This window comes from Salvelinus fontinalis, chromosome 30 (genome assembly GCF_029448725.1).
Source record: "Salvelinus fontinalis isolate EN_2023a chromosome 30, ASM2944872v1, whole genome shotgun sequence".
Taxonomy (NCBI): Eukaryota; Metazoa; Chordata; class Actinopteri; order Salmoniformes; family Salmonidae; genus Salvelinus; species Salvelinus fontinalis.
In genome coordinates, this window is record NC_074694.1 from 32,409,646 (window position 1) to 32,429,384 (window position 19,739).

Consider the following 19,739-nt stretch of genomic DNA (forward strand, 5'->3'; position numbering starts at 1 on the left):
GCCTGTTTGGGATGCTCTGGATCGACGTGTACGACAGTTGTTAATTGTTAATGTTGTAAATGACTATTGTAGCAGGAAGCTTGGCCCCAGTGATGTACTTGGCCGTTCGCACTACCCTCTGTAGTGCCTTGCGGTCGGAGGCCGAGCAGTTGCATACCAGGCAGTGATGCAACCAGTCAGAATGCTCTCGATGATGCAGCTGTAGAACCTTTTTAGGATCTGAGGACCCATGCCAAATATTTTCAGTCTTCTGAGGGGGGATAGGTTTTGTCGTGCCCTCTTCACAACTGCCCTCTTCACAACTGATGCTCTTAAATTACTTTTTACTTTAATTTCTTATTCTTATCTGTATTTTTTTTTTTAAATGCATGTTGATTAGGTTCTCGTAAGTAAGCATTTCACTGTAAGGTCTACACCTGTTGTATTTGGCGCATGTGACTAATAAAATTGGATTTGATTTAATATTGAGTTGCACCCCCTTTTGAATTCTGAACAGCTTAAATTCATTGGAGCATGGATTCTACAAGGTGTCGAAAGCGTTCCACAGGGATGCTGGCCCATGCTGAAGCCAATGCTTCCCACTGTTGTGTCAAGTTGGCTGCTAGTGGATCTCTAGCTCGTTCCTTCTCATCCCACAGATGCTCAGTTGGATTGAGATCTGGTGACTGGGCAGGCCACTGCACTAAGCTGAATTCACTGTCATGTTTGTGGAACCATTCCTGGACTATCCTAGCCTTTGTGCCATGGGGCATTATCCTGCTGAAGAAATCCATTCGCAGATGGATACACTGCTGCTATGAAGGGATGCACCTAATTGGCAATGATGTTCAGATATTCTGTGGCATTCAAACGTTTCTCCACTTTTATCAAGGGGCCCAATGTATGCCATGAAAATACACCCCACACCATCACACCACCACCAGTCTGAAATGTTGACATGTGGCATGATGGCTGCATGAACCCTAGTCCATACCCTTGTCCTCCCATCAGTGTGAAACAGCAGGAATCGGGATTCATCAGACCAGGCAATGTTTTTCCAATTCTCCAGTGTCCAGTGATTTCACTCCTTAGCCAACTGCAACTGCAGTTTCTTGTTTTTTGCTGAAAGAAGTGGAAGTCAGTAAGGCCGTCGGCTGCCATACCCCATTCGTGTCAAGGTACGACGAGTTATGGATTATTTTATGGGTCTTTGGACACCAATGTTGTACTGGACTGTAAGTTGACTAACTGTAGCCCATCTTTTGCTCTGCAAAATGTATGTCAGCCTCCTTTGTCCTCTTTCATCAATTACCCATTTTCAACAACTGGCCTGCTCTTGGCTGGATGTCCTTTGGGTGGTGGACCATTCTTGATACACATGGGAAACTGTTGAGCGTGAAAAATCCAGCAGCGTTGCAGTTCTTGACACACTCAAACAGGTGCGCCTTGCACCTACTACCATACCCCGTTCAAAGGCACTTAAATATTTTGTCTTACCAATTCACCCTCTGAATGGCACACATAAACAATCCATGTCTCAATTGTCTCAAGGCTTAAAAATCAATCTTTAACCTGTCTCTTCCCCTTCATCTACACTGATTGAAGTGAATTTAACAAGTGACATCAATAAGGGATCATAGCTTTCACCTGGTTGTCTATGTCATGGAAAGACCAGGTGTTCCTAATGTTTTGTATACTGTTGAATATAGGATGAAAACAGAAGGTGATTAAACAGTGAGAATAAGAAAAAATGTCAACGTCTAAAATATGATGAAAATGTGACATGGATCTGATGTTGCATGTTCAAGGTATTTACAACACCACATGACATGAATTGTGTTGCAGTTTCCACATAGATTCTATGTGAGATTTTTAATCATTCTAGGTGGAATATTCAACGCAATTTGAAATGAGATTGATGTAACGACCTGTTAGTCGGGTTCAGTCATTGTATTTAAATTGAAGTTTTACCCTAATTTCAGTGGGAACCTAGAACTCTTCCTCCTAGGCTACTGAATCCACTAGGCCAGATCTCTACATCCTGATTTAAACAAGTCCGAGCTTCACTTTAGAGAGGACCTTTCCAAGAACTTAAGTTGGTTTGTATTTGTACCAAATGTGTAATTTAGCTGGGGGAGTGTGTGTGTGTGCGTATGTTCATGTGTGTATTTAACATTCCAGACAGCATAGCAATGGTGAGAGACATACCCATGGCAATGGGACCTATTTGCGCCACTTCTTCTCTTTCCGTCCCTCTCCCTTTCTCCTTCTACTTAATTTTTTTTTGGTGCAATAACACTACTTTCCACAATCATACATTGTTTTAAGGGTTAATCATGAACTACCTGTTTATGAAAATACATTTGATATAGGCCTGAATAATGATCAACACTGGTCGAAATTGCACAGGTTCTATCGTTATTTTAGATTTCATGTAGTTGGATGAGAACATACCGCCCTCTACTGGAATAGAGCGTCGAGAGAGAAAGCAATGAAAGCAGTTGGACATTCATGCTGTAGAACATTGAAGGCAATGCAATTATATTCCAAGTAATAACTTTAGAATATTCCGTATTTATTGGACAGAAATATCCACCACACAAATATTGTCATTGAATAGACCACAGAAATCTCCTTAATAAATGCGAAAATTATTGGAGGATGCGGGCATCGATCCCGCTACCTCTCGCATGCTAAGCGAGCGCTCTACCATTTGAGCTAATCCCCCGGCTGAGCAACTTAAAGGAGGTTTAGAGTACTTAGACTCGGATGCAAATGCTTACAAAACTGTTACGTTTAGTCTATAACCATGGTTTCAACCAATTTTCATGCGAGTACAGTCATACAAACTGTGATGGAAACATGACATTTCGATAAAAAAATGTAAATGCCGACAGATATTTGTTCGTTCGACATGGTGGGATCTTTTTGTGTCGGTAACGCTGGAGGAAACGCCTTTGTACAAAAATATTGATAAAACAAACATCATATCTATACTGAACAAAAATATAAATGCAACATGCATCAGTTTCAACGATTTTACTGAGTTACAGTTCATAGAAGGAAATCAGTCAATTGAAATAAATTCATTTGGCTCTAATTTATGGATTTCACATAACTGGGCAGGGGCGCAGCCATGGGTGGGCCTGTGAGGACATAGGCCCACCCACTGGGGAGCCAGGCCGATTTTATGTATTTCTCTAAATCTCTAAAACAACGTTGGAGGCAGCTTATGGTAGAGAAATGAACATTCAATTATCTGGCAACAGCTGTGGTGGACATTCCTGCAGTCAGTATGCCAATTGCATGCTCCCTCCAAACTTGAGACATCTGTGGCATTGTGTTGTATAACAAAACTGCACATTTTAAAGTGGCCTTTTATTGTTCCAAGCACAAGTCGCACCTGTGTAATGATCATGCTGTTTAAACAGCTTCTTGATATGCCACACCTGTCAGGTGGATGAATTATCTTGGCAAAGAACATATGCTCACTAACAAGGATGTAAACAAATTCCAAAGGAGGCTTTCTGCTAATTCTGTTCTGAGGCATTTTATGAGCACCACCACAGTGAATGGGAAATTGATTCAAAGGGAACTCCCTCTGCTGGGGATTTGCTGAATGTGCAATCCTAAAGGAGGGCTATGATTGGTTAATGAAATATAACACGCACTTATGTATAAAAATGGGTCATGTCATTAAAAGTACCAGAGAGCAAGCACACTTTGACATTCCAAACACCAAGCTAAATCAAAAAATGTACTTTTGAGATATTCTCTTTATATGTTGAATAAATGAATGTGAAAATGTGTATAACATCTAGACATACTCCATATTTGAGATCACACTACAAGGAGTATACTGACACTAAGACATCTGTATCATGTATGGTTCACGGATCATAGGCTCTTACAGGAGGCAAAAGTGGCTAAAATTATGTGAGGATTGCCAGAACAATCTGAGATACCCAAAATATCTTCTGCCTACGCAGGTGTCGAATCGTCCTACAGGCCAGTGGTTCCCAAACTGTGGGGGGCACGGGATGTTCCCCAATGCTGGAAGGGGGGCCTGAGTGAAAAGGTTGGGAACCCCTGCTATAGGCATATGCTAATGGATTATGCTAAAGTAAAGCTAAAGCTTAACTGAAAGTGTTGTTTATTACTGTGTTATGACTGTATTATATACTCTTGTTGTTTCCTCACATCACTGGAGGCAACTCCTGTCCCTCTGTCTTACTCAGGCCTGGTCATCCTCATCCGTAATTACAACGTCAAACATTCTCTGATGGGCAGCGAGTACCATGGCAGATGAAGACAGTGTGAGGAGGCAGTCGCCATCTTGGAAAAGGCCAGCTTGAGAGATGCCACACTGAAGGACCAGGAGGGTGAGAACAAGAGGATATTATATTCTGTTCTAATCTGTTCTTATACATTCAAGCATTGTGTTATTTTTTTAATTGTTCCAGATGCTAAGAGCCGATTGGACGATGCAACCTATCGAGGGCTCGTCAAGTGATTGAGGAGATAGAGCTTACAGCTTAGGCAGCAGAGGCCCTGAAGAAAGGGGCCTACAAAGAATTTGGCAAACTCATGGTGGAAAGCCACAACTCAATCAGGTGAATAAAGAACACCCTTAAAGAAATCATCAAAGCAGTCAATGCACTGAGGGCAGATTCCTGTTTTAATCATCCACATGTAAAATATGATAGAAATGTAAAGTATCCATCCATAATGTGTTCCCTACTGTCAGGAACCTGTATGAGATGAGCTGTAAGGAACTGGATGAGCTGGTGTCTGCAGCTGTGGATGTGGAAGGTGTGTTCGGCAGCAGGATGACAGGTGGAGGTTTTGGAGGTTGTACTGTCACACTACTGCAGCCTGGAGCCATAGACAGAACCATGCAGCACATACAGGTGAGGAGGAATACACACACACACACACTGCGTGGAGGAGACTTGGGGACAAGATTGCACAAACTGGTCACCGTGGGTAAAAGAGCTTTTAGAATCTCTACTGTCACTTTAAGACAAACTGCTTAGTCCCCTGTGTCTTGCCCGAACAGCCTCCAGAGAGTACGTGTATGTGTGTGTGTGTGTGTGTGTGTGTGTGTGTGTGTGTGTGTGTGTGTGTGTGTGTGTGTGTGTGTGTGTGTGTGTGTGTGTGTGTGTGTGTGTGTGTGTGTGTGTGTGTGTGTGTGTGTGTGAGACAGTAGGGGTTACGGCAGAAGAATAAAAGCTAGCAGCGCCCCTTTATTAGCATTCCAGTCCTTCTCTCCCGCCTCGCTGTCCTTCTCTCCCGTCTCTCTCACTGCCAGCTGCTCAGACACAAACAGTCTTATGCAACTAACCAGGCCTCAGCTCACCAACAGGAATCCCACACAGCATAGGACCATGATGGGGAGAAACAAAACTACAGATAGATAAATCCACCTGCGCCGGCTTTTTACAGATCCAGCTTCCAATCTTTTCTGATATTTTTGTTATTTCATCCTTTTGGCGTCTTTTTGCTAGTATCCCGGTAACAACTTCGTCCTGACGCCTCTGAAAGGAAAGTCTCTTCAGGCTAAAAAAGACACTTGAAACGTATAACTTCCTTTGAACAGTCCGCTGAATTCCATAGAAAGGGACAGAGAAGTGATATGACAACAGTTCTACCATTTCCAATCTTGAGTGTTCTAATCTAGTGTTCTAGCCTGAGCAGAGGTCGTTTCAGTGCCTGAGGATGCTGAACCTAAACTCCTCGGACAGCAACACTAACAGCAACAGTAACTCCTTGTCGGACCCTGTGTCTCTCAACGTTGGCGGTGAGATCTACACCACGACTCTGGACACTCTGACTCGCTACCGAGACTCCATGCTGGGCGCCATGTTCACCGGACAGATCTCTACGCGTAGGGACAAACGTGGAAATGTTTTCATCGACCGCGACGGGAAGGTTTTCCGCTATATCCTGAACTTCCTACGTTCCAGCTCCCTGGACCTGCCGGACAGGTTCTCTGAGATGAGGCTGCTGAGGAGGGAAGCAGATTTCTTCCAGATCCGCCCCCTACTGGATGAGATACAGCGACACGTTGAGGCCGGACCGCTCAGCCTGAGAGATGCACCCAGAAGAGCCTTGCTGCTGGTGGACGTGGACTGCCAGGTGTGTGTGTGTATTGTTTGTGTGTTTGTTAGTATTATAGTGTAAGCATATCTGTTTGTTGTGGAATGCAGATGTTCTTTCACACATGCATCATTAGCACTGCAGCATCAGCTTGTTTGTCTCATTCCAGGTGCGCGTGCTACATTTCAACCTACGGCGTGCTCCCGAGAACTACGAACTCCACACATGCTCAGTGTGCATCCTCACCGTCGAAATCTTCTGTACCTGGTGTGCCTTTCTGGTTCTCCTCTGTGAGCGTTTCTCTTACCGCACAACCCAGGGTCTTACTTCCCCCCTCCCCAGTGACCAGCGCTACAACCGTCTCAAACTGGAGTGGGTTCCCCGGCCAGACGAACTTCCCCAGGACCAGTATGAGAAACAGCGGTACAGAGGACTCGTCGTCTCGGACTCTCGGGCCACACAGACCCACTTTGGTGACCTCTGTGATGCCATCATCCCATGCCGCAGCCCCTGTGAGGTCAAAGACATGCACAGGTTTTTGGAGGAGCTGCTGACGGTGTCTTTGGCAGAGGGTTTTAGGGTTGACTCCGTGACCCCTGACTCCATGGACGTTTTGAGCTGCCATACTCTGCAGCTTGTACGGTAGTAATGTAGCTCATTCCAGCTCACCACTGAATCACCAGTTATGGACTTAATCAGACTAAAATAACAAAGGTCACCCTATAATGTTTACAACCTACTGCACATGACTGCTTATGGATGGTCAATAATTAACATACTTTACTAATACTGTAAAGTTCAAAGGTCGCTCTATGATGTTTACAATCCTCCCTTTGGTGTGAAGCTGAGACTGATCCTGCCATCTGAACCCTCTAACGAATTCTAACCTGGGTAGCCCTGCAGTGGAACAGACTGTTCTTGACGTGTTGTAGGCTGTTCTAAAATGTAGGGTAGGCCTACATCTGGTTTTACAGAATAGACCCTGTCCCCAACGATAAGCAATGGTTGTCCGCTCATCCTGTTGATTATCAGTGCAATTCTTAAAGAGGCAGAGAGAGACGTAGACCGGGTGTGTGATTAGACTGAGTGTTTGGTGGGGTATCTGTGAGAATGTAGGAGGGGTGATCCAAACAGTCCAAAGAGTGGGTATCAGTACTTCTGCTGGTATTGTTTTGTTAAAAAAATGTGTTAGAGAACTGTGTAACAAACTGACCAGTCTGTAGAGTTGTTTACAGCACATCAAGTACACTTTAATACACACCACTAAATGAAAGGTATTACTCCCTGAACCCCTATCAGTCAGACTGGTGCAAGCTCCTGTCTGGTAGGCGGAAGCGGGATAAGATGTGTACTTTTTTAATGGAGGAAGGAGGGAAGAAATATGTGAGAGGAAAAGATGAGTATGGGAGAGCAACAAGGAGGACTGTAGTGCCCAAAAACCTGTTTTAGCATGGGCAGCACCACTGAGGACTTTCACAATTTTTAAGTAGTCAACTGGGTGGTACTTCTTATGTGTTAAGGAAGGATCACATGATTCCATACGGGTCATCAGGAGGGATCAGCCAATTAATTATATTCGTCAACCTTGGCTTTATACCTGTTCACAACATGCTCTAGGTGACAGTATGCACGCTTTCAGCTTGTTTGCCAACTCATAGAAGTAGAAGAACAAGAAAATGGACTACTTCAAAAATGGAGATGGCCTCAATGGCGCTGCCCATGCTCAAACAATTGCCAAAATGGGCCAGATGCAATAATGTGATGTCTATCTAAGTATATGGAGAGGAAAGATGCCCGGTTGGAAAACAACCTCTAGCCCCTTCCTCCTTCCCCCATCTACTCAGCTCGCAATGCATCTGTAACTTGCAGATCCAAAGGAAACATATAAAGTATGAGGTAGGATTATGGTCATGGCTTTACTATTATCCTTCCAATACTGTTTTCAGTGTTTTGAATGAACTCAAAAGCAAATGAATGAATTCACTAGCTGTATATTTATCTCTACATGGGCGATACAGTGGATCCCCAACTTTCTACATCACAACTCCCTCACAAGGAGCTGAGGTCCTGAGCTTATGAAGAGCAAACACTGTGCATTTTTCCATTATATACAACTTGACCACAAAAAAAGCACATTCCTATTGATTTGCAGGGTCTTTTGTTTGCGGATGTAGCAATGTTTAATCAAGCAGATGGGGTTGAAATGAGCAGGTAAAGCAATCTTTTGTATGACTTTTCTTCAGAGTGCCTTAAACTATCATGATTCTAATACAGTTAATTATTGCCAAGCACTAAATCAAGTGAAGTATAATCTCTTGTGGTTGCATCTCAAAGACTGTTATGTTGTATTATACAATTACTCCGAAAAGTGCCATCAATATGAGATTATTGTTTACACTAAGTAATTCTGCAAAATAAACAGAATGAGTTTGATACCTTATACTTCATGCAACATCTGTTCCCAATGTAACATTACTTTCTGAAAATGTACTAGGGGAAATTCCAAAGTTTACTTTAAATTAATAAACATCTGAATCTTTATATTTGGAGCCAAACCTATTTGTATGGTCATGCTTCACTCCCTTGCTGATTCGTATTGCGGAAGGGGATGTGAAGGGAGGAGTCTCAGCGGAGGCTAGCCAGTCAAGTTGCGCTTTGCGGGTCTGGGGCATCATCACCTCGAGGCTGCGGAGACAGGGCAAACGAAAGATAGGTGGACTAGCGAGCCTCCAAACAAACCAACACAGGATCTGCATTTACATACTTCAATACAAGCAGACGACGTGCTTCGGATTCTGATTTGAAATTGGTTTGGGAAGTTGAAACGTGGCAAACTGGACGCCGACCAAGCTTAGTGAATTAGCGGGCGAAAGCGTATTGCTAAGTTATTGGACACAGCTGGGGCAACGGCCGTTGGGAGTCAGGTGAGTTTCGAAGGGCCCGAGCGAGAGAGGAGTGTCGCTTCTACAGGTGTTGTAGCATGTCGTTAGTTAACCAGCTAAAATGCTAATACTTAACCTTACTGCTGAAGTTTAATTTAACTGGATAACACTCGCTAGTTAGCACGTCAACAGGGCAACGTTAACCTCTAGATATTAGTTACTGTGTTAACCTGACTAACGTTAGCTAGTTAGCTTGGCAGTGTTGTTGGTGAACCGCTGCCAAGCCTTTCAGATTAATTTCCTTTCGACCAGGAATTAAAGGGTCTATACACTTTAGACATAGATTAAATAATCATATTAACTTTTGGGTACACCGGACTGAAATACAAGTACCTATTAACGTTAACTTGCTGCACAAGTTTATGAAATAGCTAACGTTAGCTAGCTACCTAACGTTAGCTAACTCAGAACGCTACTGTAACAAACTCGCTAGCAGTCGCCATGTCTGTCTATTAGCCAACTAAAAATATTCACCGTTCAGGGCCATCAACATCATGAACCATTCACCACGTTTTTAGTCAGCTGAGCTAGCTAACTGTTGCATAATGATGGAAAGGTAAAACTTTGGCAACGGGAAAGAGTAGGTGGGAGTAAGGTGTCTTCCTCGTCTCGCAGGTAGTTTGAGGCAACGGTAGAGTAGGGTTTCATCAATGAGTAATTGTTTGGGGAGGGGGCGTATGGGTTTGTGGTAAGAAGTCATCTGTTAGACCGGTTTGACCGGTTTCGGGAAATTCACGACCAAAATAAGACAATATTGTCTTCTTTAGAAATGTAAACGACTGTTTTGGGTTGTCAAGTATTTAGTCAGTCAAGAGTATGAGGCTTACTGTACCCTTTGGACAGTGTTGGTTTCTGTCCAGGAAAAAAAGACTGGGACAGACCAGCTACTACTGAATGACAGACATTCCACTGACACTGCCCAGTCCTTCATTCCCACCTGCAACTGTGCTAGCCAAACAACACCCCTTTGTTCCCAGCAGACCTCTGCCATTGGGACATGATAAACTTCCACCTGAAACTACTCCCCGGTTTTGAGGCAAAACAAGCACCTGTCCCAAAATGTACAGGTAACTGCCAAAATAAAAAACACGAGTGATACAAAGTAAATTAAAAGCAGGTAAAGTCCCATAATGTTTAGGGTCATGTATAAAAATTCCCAGTATTTTGGTTGCCATGACTAGAAGGAGCATAGGGGGATTAGGCTGTGTGTGTCTGTCGCCAGTGTGTAGGTCAACGAGCCACTGGCATGACACTTTCTGTGAGGAATTGCATCTAGCCAACTCGAAGCATGGGTTGAAAGACTTACAAGCAAAATATGGCCCTCAGAGAGCCTTTTGTTGCCCTTGTGCTGTTGGTGAGACTAGACTTTAGGTTGTTTAGAGAATGAATCATGTGGTCACTGGTCAGTCAGTGTCTTGTAAAAATGCTGTAGCAGTCCCTTCATAACTTTATGCTTTTCCATCATTCTGTGCTTGGCTAAGCAGTAAGCACCCTTATCATGGCCTACTCTAATGAAAACAACTTAGCCAGAGCGATTCGATCTCAATACTTCTTTAGCTTTCCTTATCAAGACTGATCTACAGATAACTGCCAAAATAAAGGAAACACCAACAATGTCTTAATAAGGTGTTGGGCCACCACAAGCCTCCAGAACAGCTCCAAATGCACCTAGGCATAGGTTAATTATAGTGTCTGGAACTCCATTGGAGGGATGTGACACCATTGTTCACAAAATTATGGAATTTCTCATAGTGTTTTCCACCACCATCAACAAAACAGTCTCAGGCACCGCTCCGGAATCTCCCATAAGTGTTCAATCCGGTTGAGATCTGGAGACTGAAACACACACAGCCTAATCCCCCTATGCTCCTTCTAGTCATGACAACCAAAATACTGGGAATTTTATACATGACCCTAAGCATTATGGGGATTTATTTGTTTAACTCATGAATGACACCTACGTGGCAGCAGCTGCTTTTAATAAACTTTGTATCACTCGTGTTTTTATTTTGGCAGTTACCTGTACATTTTGGGACAGGTGCTTGTTTTGCTTAAAAACTGGGGAGTAGTTTCAGGTGGAAGTTTATCATGTCCCAATGGCAGAGGTCTGCTGGGAACAAAGGGGTGTTGTTTGGCTTGCACAGCTGCAGGTGGGAATGAAGGACTGGGCAGTGTCAGTAGAATGTCTGTCATTCAGTAGTAGCTGGTCTGTCCCAGTCTTTTTTCCTGGATAGAAACCAACACTGTCCAAAAGGTACAGTAAGCCTCATATTCTTGACTGAGTACGGTCTGCTATCTAGGCCTAATTCCTGTTTTACCTCTACCAATGTGGAACAGTTTACCTCGCAGGAGAAATAGACTAGTTAGCTAATGAGACAGGAGAGGAAGTAGAGTAGCTAACCCTTAACTTAATCTTCAACAGTAACATTAACTTCTCTCGCTTGTTTTACCAAGGCCTCTAGGTCATGTTTTAAGTAGCTAAGTAATAGGGGAGTCAATACAGTTACGTGACATCATTTTTTGGAACAATATTATATTAAGATTTGACTCCTGTGTGTACATGCATACAGTACTAGTCAAGTTTGGACACACCTACTCATTCAAGTGTTTTTATTTTTACTATTTTCTACAGGGTAGAATAATAGTTAAGACATAAACTATGAAATTACACATGGAATCATGTAGTAACCAAAAAAGTAATAAACAAATCTAAATATATTACATTTTTTAGTTTCTTCAAAGTAGACACCCTTTGCCTTGATGACAGCTTTGCACACACTTGGCATTCTCTCAACCAGCTTCACCTGGAATGCTTTTTCAACAGTCTTGAAGGAGTTCCCGCATATGCTGAGCACTTGTTGGCTGCTTTTCCTTCACTCTGCTGTCCAACTCATCCCAAACCATCTCAATTGGGTTGAGGTCAGGTGATTGTGGAAGCCAGGTCATCTGATGTAGCACTCATCACTCTCCTTGGTCACATAGCCCTTACACAGCCTGGAGGTGTGTTGGGTCATTGGCGTATCTCTGCAGAATGCTGTGGTAGCAATGCTGGTTAAGTGTGCCTTGAATTCTAAATAAATCAGTGTCGCCCGCGAAGCACAATCACACCACCACGCTTCATAGTGGGAACCACACATACAGCGATCATGCCTTCACCTACTCTGCTTCTCACAAAGACACTGCGGTTGAAACCAAAAATCTCAAATTTGGACTCATCAGACCAAAGGACAGTTTCCATTGCTTGTTTGTTTGTTCCAAGAAAGTCTCTTCTTATTATTGGTGTACTTTAGCAGTAGTTTCTTTGCAGCAATTCTACCACGCAGGTCTGATTCACACAGTCTCCTCTGAACAGTTGATGTCTGTTACTTGAACTCTGTGAGGCATTTATTTGGGCTGCAATTTCTGAGGCTGGTTTCTGGGGCTCTAATGAACTTATCCTCTGTAGCAGAGGTAACTCTGGGTCTTTTCCTGTGGCGCTCCTCATTAGAGCCAGTTTCTTCATCAGCGCTAGATGGTTTTTGCAACTGCACTTGAAGAAACTTTCAAAGTTCTTGAAATTTTCCACGTGGACTGACCTTCATGTCTTAAAGTAATGATGGACTTTTGTGTCTTTGCTTATTTGAGCTGCTCTTGCCATAATATGGACTTGTTTTTTTACTAAATAGGGCTATCTTCTGTATCCCACCCCTACCTTGTCACAACTGATTGGTTAAAATGCATTAAGAAGGAAAGAAATTCCACAAATTAACTTTCAAGGCACACCTGTTAATTGTATTGCAGGTGACCTCCTCATGAAGCTGGTTGAGAGAATGCCAAGAGTGCAAAGCTGTCAAGGCAAAGGGTGGCTATATAAAATATATTTAGATTTGTTACACTTTTTTTGGTTACTACATGATTCCAAATGTGTTATTTTCATAGTTTTGATGTTTTCACTATTATTCTACAATGTGTCAACTTTTGTCTGGTATTGTAAATATATATTTTTGCTACTCTAGGTAGCAGTAGTCAGCTGTACCTGCACTAAAACTCCAGTATTTGTCACCCTAAAACTTATTTTCTATCTTCTTTTTAAGTAGTGAGGCTGCATGTTTTAAGCATTTTTATTTCCTGGACTGATCCAAGCTCGTTTTCTCAGGCTCTCTGTCTCTCTGCAGTAGAGATATAGTGAGCAGTATGTTTGGCGTATCAAATCGCAATAGAATTACAGTATTGAATCATTATAGAATCGCAATACATATCATATCGTCACCTAAGCGTTGTGACAATATCGGACCTTGAGGCCCCTGGCAATTCCTAGCCCTAAGTAATGCATCAAAATGTATCCCAACAACAGTTAATAATGAACAACTAGGAAAGAATGTGACAACAATGTGTTGTTGCATAGACTTTATTTTTCTATTCAAGTCGGTGCACTTTGTATAGCTTTTGTCCTGACGGTTGCACAGCCTTAGGAGCTGCTTGAAACATGAAACCACAATAAATAAAATCCTCAAGGGGATGATGATAACAGAAAGTGCACTCTACTCCACACAGTAGGTTATGAGCAATAATACAACCAGTAGCATTGTATCTAAACAGCCGTGAGGCCAGTGTAAACTGTTGTCCTGTCTGTGTGATTACAGGAGAGAGGGAAATGACATCCTGTCGACCAGACCCCCAACAATATTTTATTTCTGTCCAGACAGTGGCAAGAAAAACATCTCTGCTCTGAGTCCCATGAATATATTCTTCCTTGAATCCCTGTAAGCAATTATCCTTATCACTGATTGTAGACGTGGAATTAAGGTTATGGTGTTATTGGTGTCACAAATCCAACCTTACTGGCAGATCAGTGATGAGATCCATTTCTAAAGTATTTGAGGAGTCCGGTCCCATCCGTTGATGCTGAGTGTGAGAGGAGTCATCCCTAAGAATAGGCCTAGCCCTGCAATGAGTGGTTATGGATCAGCCTGTACCAGCGTGACAGCCTACACAGCCGCCCTTCCCTTTTCTCTCTTATTCTCCTTTTTGGACGTTGAGGCCTAAATTTAATTTGTGTGCTGCATTGTCATGCAGGCCGACTCAGTATGAAGGTCTTCTAAACTTTCAGTCCTATGCTCTTGCGTCTTAGGACAAAGGTTAAGAGTCTGTTTGCAAATTCACTGAGAAGCGTGACTAAATTATTTGGGGTCAGTGAAACTCAAATGTCCCACTCTTCCATAGTGAGAGAGTGCAGGAGAGGAGGTAGCTGAGCCTCTGTATGCCATGAGCAAGGGAAGAGAGTGGGAGGAGGACGGGAGAGAGGTGTAGTCTCGTCTCAATGTTTTCATGATCACACCACGTTTGCCAACACAGCTAATTCTCCTTGGCTGTTTTGTCTCCTGCACTCGTCAGACAGGTTTTCTTATTGTTTGTGTGTGAGTGAATTAGGCTTTTTAGTTTTATAGACACACTTTTAACACCAAACATGAACTCCCTCTTCTCGGTTAATTAACTACCGGTACTTGTTTTTGCTTATCGGCCGGTTTCATGGGAGTGACTTATTAGTCTTTTTTTTTCTACAAGCTCTGACATAGCTGGTGATTGCATAAGAACATAAGTAGAATATTTCAGATGCCAGGCATTTTTCCTGGTCACTCGGTCTGAATTACAATGCCAGCTATGTTTAAAGACAGGGCTTAATGTAACTGTCCAGTGTTTCCAGAATTCTATGAAATATGACCTATAATTAATTACAATATGAGTGAAATGTTTTCCTTCCCAAAAAAATGGTAATTACATATGTTAAAGCAGCTTTTCTGTGTTGGAATTGTGTGAGCATACCCCAACAACAGAATACCGGTCATAGAAAAATATGAATGTGAGTAGACTGCTGATTGGTCATCCCTGATGAGGAATATTTTTTTTTAACGGTCTGTTTTGAGGTTGGGTTTTTGAAGTGTTTTCTCTCCAATTTATTTGTGATTTTTTTTGGGGGGGGGGATTGATGGTTACATATCTGGATATTCTTTTTTTACGGTATATCAACAATATCGCAATATTTTGGTGCTAGTTGGCTGTACCTGCACCAGAACTTCTTCATAGCTTGTTCTCCTTTTTAAATATGGAGACATTGTTTTCCGCCGTTTTATTTCCATGATTGAGCCAAACTTGTTTTCTCATGGCTCTCTTGTCCCTCTGCAGCAGATATATGGTGAGCAATATGTTTGGAACATCGAATCGTAATACAATCACAGTATCGAATTGCAATACATATAGAATCGTGAGAATCGCAATGCAGATCATATCGGCAGCTAGCCTATGTATCATGATAATATTGTATTGTGAGCTCTCTGGCAATTCCCAGCCCTACAATATATGGTTTGTCCACACATATGAGTATAGAATGAGTCAACAACTGTATTTGAGGACGAGTTAGCCTAACAGAATATGAACTTTTAAAATTGAGATTTTCACTGTAGCTCTAGCAGTAAGTTACTAAGTCTAGTTTACATCTGATGCCCTGTCCAGACACGTTTGTGTGTATTTTCTTCCCTCTGTACATCCCTCTCATCTCTGATGGTTTGAGTTGGTAGAATGCTGGGAGTTTGATGTCACAGGTGAGTGTTAACTTCTCTGGGATAGGTGGGACGGTAGCGTCCCACTTGGCCAAAATCCAGAAAAAATGTTGAGTGCCAAATTCAAATATACACTTCTCAAAAAAATAAAGGGAACACTAAAATAACACATCCTAGATCTGAATGAATGAAACATTCTTATTAAATACTTTTTTCTTTACATAGTTGAATGTGCTGACAACAAAATCACACAAAAATGATCAATGGAAATCAAATGTATCAACCCATGGAGGTCTGGATTTGGAGTCACACTCAAAATTAAAGTGGAAAACCACACTACAGGCTGATCCAACTTTGATGTAATGTCCTTAAAACAAGTCAAAATGAGGCTCAGTAGTGTGTGTGGCCTCCACGTGCCTGTATGACCTCCCTACAACGCCTGGGCATGCTCCTGATGAGGTGGCGGATGGTCCTGGGGGATCTCCTCCCAGACCTGGACTAAAGCATCCGCCAGCGAGACATGTTGTCCCAGATGTGCTCAATTGGATTCAGGTCTGGGGAACGGGCGGGCCAGTCCATAGCATCAATGCCTTCCTCTTGCAGGAACTGCTGACACACTCCAGCCACATGAGGTCTAGCATTGTCTTGCGTTAGGAGGAACCCAGGGCCAACCGCATCAGCATATGGTCTCACAAGGGGTCTGAGGATCTCATCTCGGTACCTAATGGCAGTCAGGCTACCTCTGGCGAGCTACCTCTGGCTGTGCGGCCCTCCCAAAGAAATGTCACCCCACGCCATGACTGACCCACCGCCAAACCGGTCATGCTGGAGGATGTTGCAGAACGTTCTCCACGGCGTCTCCAGACTCTGTCACGTCTGTCACATGTGCGTGTGAACCTGCTTTCATCGGTGAAGAGCACAGGGCGCCAGTGGCGAATTTGCCAATCTTGTTGTTCTCTGGCGAATGCCAAACGTCCTGCACGGTGTTGGGCTGTAAGCACAACCCCCACCTGTGGACGTCGGGCCCTCATACCACCCTCATGGAGTCTGTTTCTGACCGTTTGAGCAGACACATGCACATTTGTGGTCTGCTGGAGGTCATTTTGCAGGGCTCTGGCAGTGCTCCTCCTCCTCCTCCAAGCACAAAGGCGGAGGTAGCTGTCCTGCTACTGGGTTGTTGCCCTCCTACGGCCTCCTCCACGTCTCCTGGTGTACTGGCCTGTCTCCTTGTAGCGCCTCCATGCTCTGGACGCTACGCTGACAGACACAGCAAACCTTCTTGCCACAGCTCGCATTGATGTGCCATCCTGGATGAGCTGCACTACCTGAGCCACTTGTGTGGGTTGTAGACTCTGTCTCATGCTACCACTAGAGTGAAAGCACCGTCAGCATTCAAAAGTGACCAAAACATCAGCCAGGAAGCATAGGAACTGAAGTGGTCTGTGGTCACCACCTGCAGAACCACTCCTTTGTTGGGGGTGTCTTGCTAATTGCCTATAATTTCCACCTTTTGTCTATTCCATTTGCACAACAGCATGTGAAATTTTTTGTCAATCAGTGTTGCTTCCTAAGTGGACAGTTTGATTTCACAGAAGTGTGATTGACTTGGAGTTACATTGTGTTGTTTAAGTGTTCCCTATATTTTTTTGAGCAGTGTATTACTATAAAAATCAATCTTTCATGAAATCACACATGAAAGACACCAAATTAAAGCTACACATGTTGTGAATCCAGCCAACATGTCTGCTTTCAGAAAGGATTTACGGGGAAAGCACACCAAACAATTATGTTAGCTCAGTACATAGCCACAGAAAAACACAGCCATTTTCCCAGCAAAAGATAGTAGTCACAAAAAGCAGAAATAGAGATCAAATTAATCACTAACCTTTGATCTTCATCAGATGACACTCATAGGACATCATGTTACACAATACATTTATGTTTTGTTCGATAATGTGCATATTTATATCCACAAATCTCGGTTTACATTGGCGCCGTGTTCAGAAATGTCTCCAAAATATCCAGAGTAATTGCAGAGAGCCACGTGCAAATAACAGAAATACTCATCATTAACTTTGATGAAAGATCCATGTTTTACACAGAATTAAAGATACACTTGTTCTTAATGCAACCGCTGTGTCAGATAAAAAAAATAAAAAAAAATTTATGTAAAAAGCACACCATGCAATAATCTGAGGCGTCGCTCAGATTTACCAACATTTCTCCGCCATTTTGGAGTCCACAGAAATTACATCATAAATATTCCCTTTTGATTATGTTCATCAGAATGCACTGCCAGGAATCCTAGTTCCACAATAAATTGTTGTTTTGTTCGATAATGTCTTTTACTTATGTCCAATTAGCTACTTTTGCTAGCATGTGTAGTACACGTGTCCAAACGCTCGCGCCGATGCAGGCAAACGTCGGACGAAAACTTCAAGAAGTTATATTACAAGTCGAATAAACTGGTCAAACTTAGTAGAGAATCAATCGTCAGGATGTTGTTATCATTTATATCCAATAAGGTTTCAACCGGATAATTCTTTTCGGTCTGTATAAGTAATGGAACGCATTGCGATATCATGAGGAATGCGTGTGATCAAGAACTGGCAATCTGCCAGACCACTGACTCAAACACCTCCCATCTGGTCCCACATCACAGTATTGGCTTCATTCAGTGTTCTACAGACTGTTGACATCTAGTGGAAGGCGTAGGAAGTGCAAACATATCCATATATTACAGGGAATTGAATAGGCGATGAGTTTAACAATGACCAGTCTCAGAATTCTCACTTCCTGTTTGTATTTTTTCTCCGGTTTTTGCCTGCCATATGAGTTCTGTTATACTCACAGACATCATTCAAACAGTTTTAGAAACTTCTGAGTGTTTTATATCCAATAGTAATAATACTATGCATATTAGTATCTGGGACAGAGTAGGAGGCAGTTCACTATGGGCACGCAATTCATCCAAAAGTGAAAATGCTGCCTCCTATATCAAATAAGTAATCGAACCAGGAGTGTGATTTCCTCCGTAGCCAAGCATTTCTGAAGCATTTTAATATGAATTTTGTTGAAGCCATGACATGCAGCCATATCGCCCCCACTTAAAACAATGCTGCTCTCATTCAGTTTGTTTGATCTTTCATCAAGAATGACATCATTGTTGTATAAGAGCGAGGCCAGGTAATAAATTCACACCAATGTCAAAACTTAATTTTCTTGTAAATCCTTGACCAAGTTTCTTAACACTGTAAACGGCCCTTGCTGGTTAGGATAATTGCTGTGTGAGGTGGGTGTCTGTGTACCTATTTCTCAACAAAAGGTCATTGCCCTGCTCTGTCCAAATGGAATTCCTGGGAAAATCCATGTTGGATTTCGCTCAGTTAGTGTAATAGAATGGCTATACTGTCCACTCACTGACACAGTGGATGTTTGCCACTTAGTTTCTGTGTCACTGACTTCAGCATAGCTTTGTTTTTCCAAGTAATGAACAAATCACTGCCCTTTGGGGACTTCCCCTAAGCCTTATTGCCAGAATACTGTCCACAGGGTGTTATGAATGGAAATGTAGGCTATGTCTGTTTGGATATGTCATGTGACATACTGCACATGATTCCCTGGCTCCAAACCTGTCTAACTGTACTGTAGCCTTGAATAAGTCATTTTCAGTTTGCTCCATTTTCCAAGCCTTTTGTATTCTGAAGAAAAGAGCGCCGCAAGGAAGCAACAGGAAGAGGTGGAACTTGCTGTTTGAATTGACAGTTCTAAACACTACTGTTCTGATAGTGAGGTTCTAATGGGAGCGTATGGGATGCATAATCACTGGGTAGCCCTTGCCTAACTGTCACACTGGTTGAAATCCTACAATTAATCACCATGTTGTCTGTTTCAGTAATGATGTAGGCTATGGCTTCCTTGGGTCTGTGTTTACTTTGAGCACTGCCAAAAGACTGCCGGGTAGTCCTCATATGATGACGCCACGGTCCTGCTTTTCCATACTGCGGTGTGCCTGCATGTGCGTTGTGTGTTCCTCCTACAGCTACCCTCAGTTTTCGTCAGCAGAGCAGATTCTTGTCCGTGCCTAGGAAGCCATTCTGTGTGTGAAGCCCTGAAGAGGACCTCCCACCCAGCCTTTGTTAGCAGGCTTAGAGCACTGAGCTGCTTCTTTCTGCTCTGCTGG

At 42.9% G+C, this 19,739-nt stretch overlaps 2 protein-coding genes, 1 long non-coding RNA gene and 1 other non-coding gene across 7 annotated transcripts in view; 2 read left to right on the forward strand and 2 right to left on the reverse strand.

Moving 5' to 3' along the window:
• Positions 1 to 2,634: 2,634 nt before the first annotated feature.
• Positions 2,635 to 2,707, reverse strand: trnaa-agc (transfer RNA alanine (anticodon AGC)). The gene has a single exon. It is a non-coding gene; the product is annotated as a tRNA-Ala (tRNA).
• A 1,706-nt stretch (positions 2,708 to 4,413) lies between these two features.
• Positions 4,414 to 8,619, forward strand: LOC129829056 (BTB/POZ domain-containing protein KCTD21-like). Its single transcript, XM_055890514.1, has 3 exons — positions 4,414 to 4,592; positions 4,727 to 6,117; positions 6,248 to 8,619. Exons 2-3 carry the CDS (start codon positions 5,698 to 5,700, stop codon positions 6,722 to 6,724), a joined length of 897 nt encoding a protein of 298 aa, XP_055746489.1. The 5' UTR covers positions 4,414 to 4,592; positions 4,727 to 5,697; the 3' UTR covers positions 6,725 to 8,619.
• Positions 7,258 to 9,771, reverse strand: LOC129829057 (uncharacterized). The gene is made up of 2 exons (XR_008755330.1): positions 9,495 to 9,771; positions 7,258 to 8,763 (listed from the first exon to the last, which is right to left on the reverse strand). It is a non-coding gene; the product is annotated as an uncharacterized LOC129829057 (long non-coding RNA).
• Positions 8,747 to 19,739, forward strand: part of LOC129829055 (LLGL scribble cell polarity complex component 2-like) — a 30,803-nt gene continuing 19,810 nt past the window's right edge. For 2 of the 4 annotated variants that reach the window (XR_008755328.1, XM_055890513.1), the window contains exon 1: positions 8,747 to 9,002. The gene's annotated coding sequence lies outside the window, so the exon portion shown is untranslated. Of the gene's footprint in view, positions 9,003 to 13,626; positions 13,763 to 19,739 lie in introns of those variants that run through there. The other 2 variants (XM_055890512.1, XR_008755329.1) reach the window with 2 other exon arrangements.

Coding starts and splice junctions, on each gene's coding strand:
- LOC129829056 (XM_055890514.1), top strand. CDS start 5,698: ATGCTGAACCTAAACTCCTCGGACAGCAACACTAACAGCAACAGTAAC. Junction 6,118..6,247: donor TGGTGGACGTGGACTGCCAG/GTGTGTGTGTGT, acceptor GTCTCATTCCAG/GTGCGCGTGCTACATTTCAA.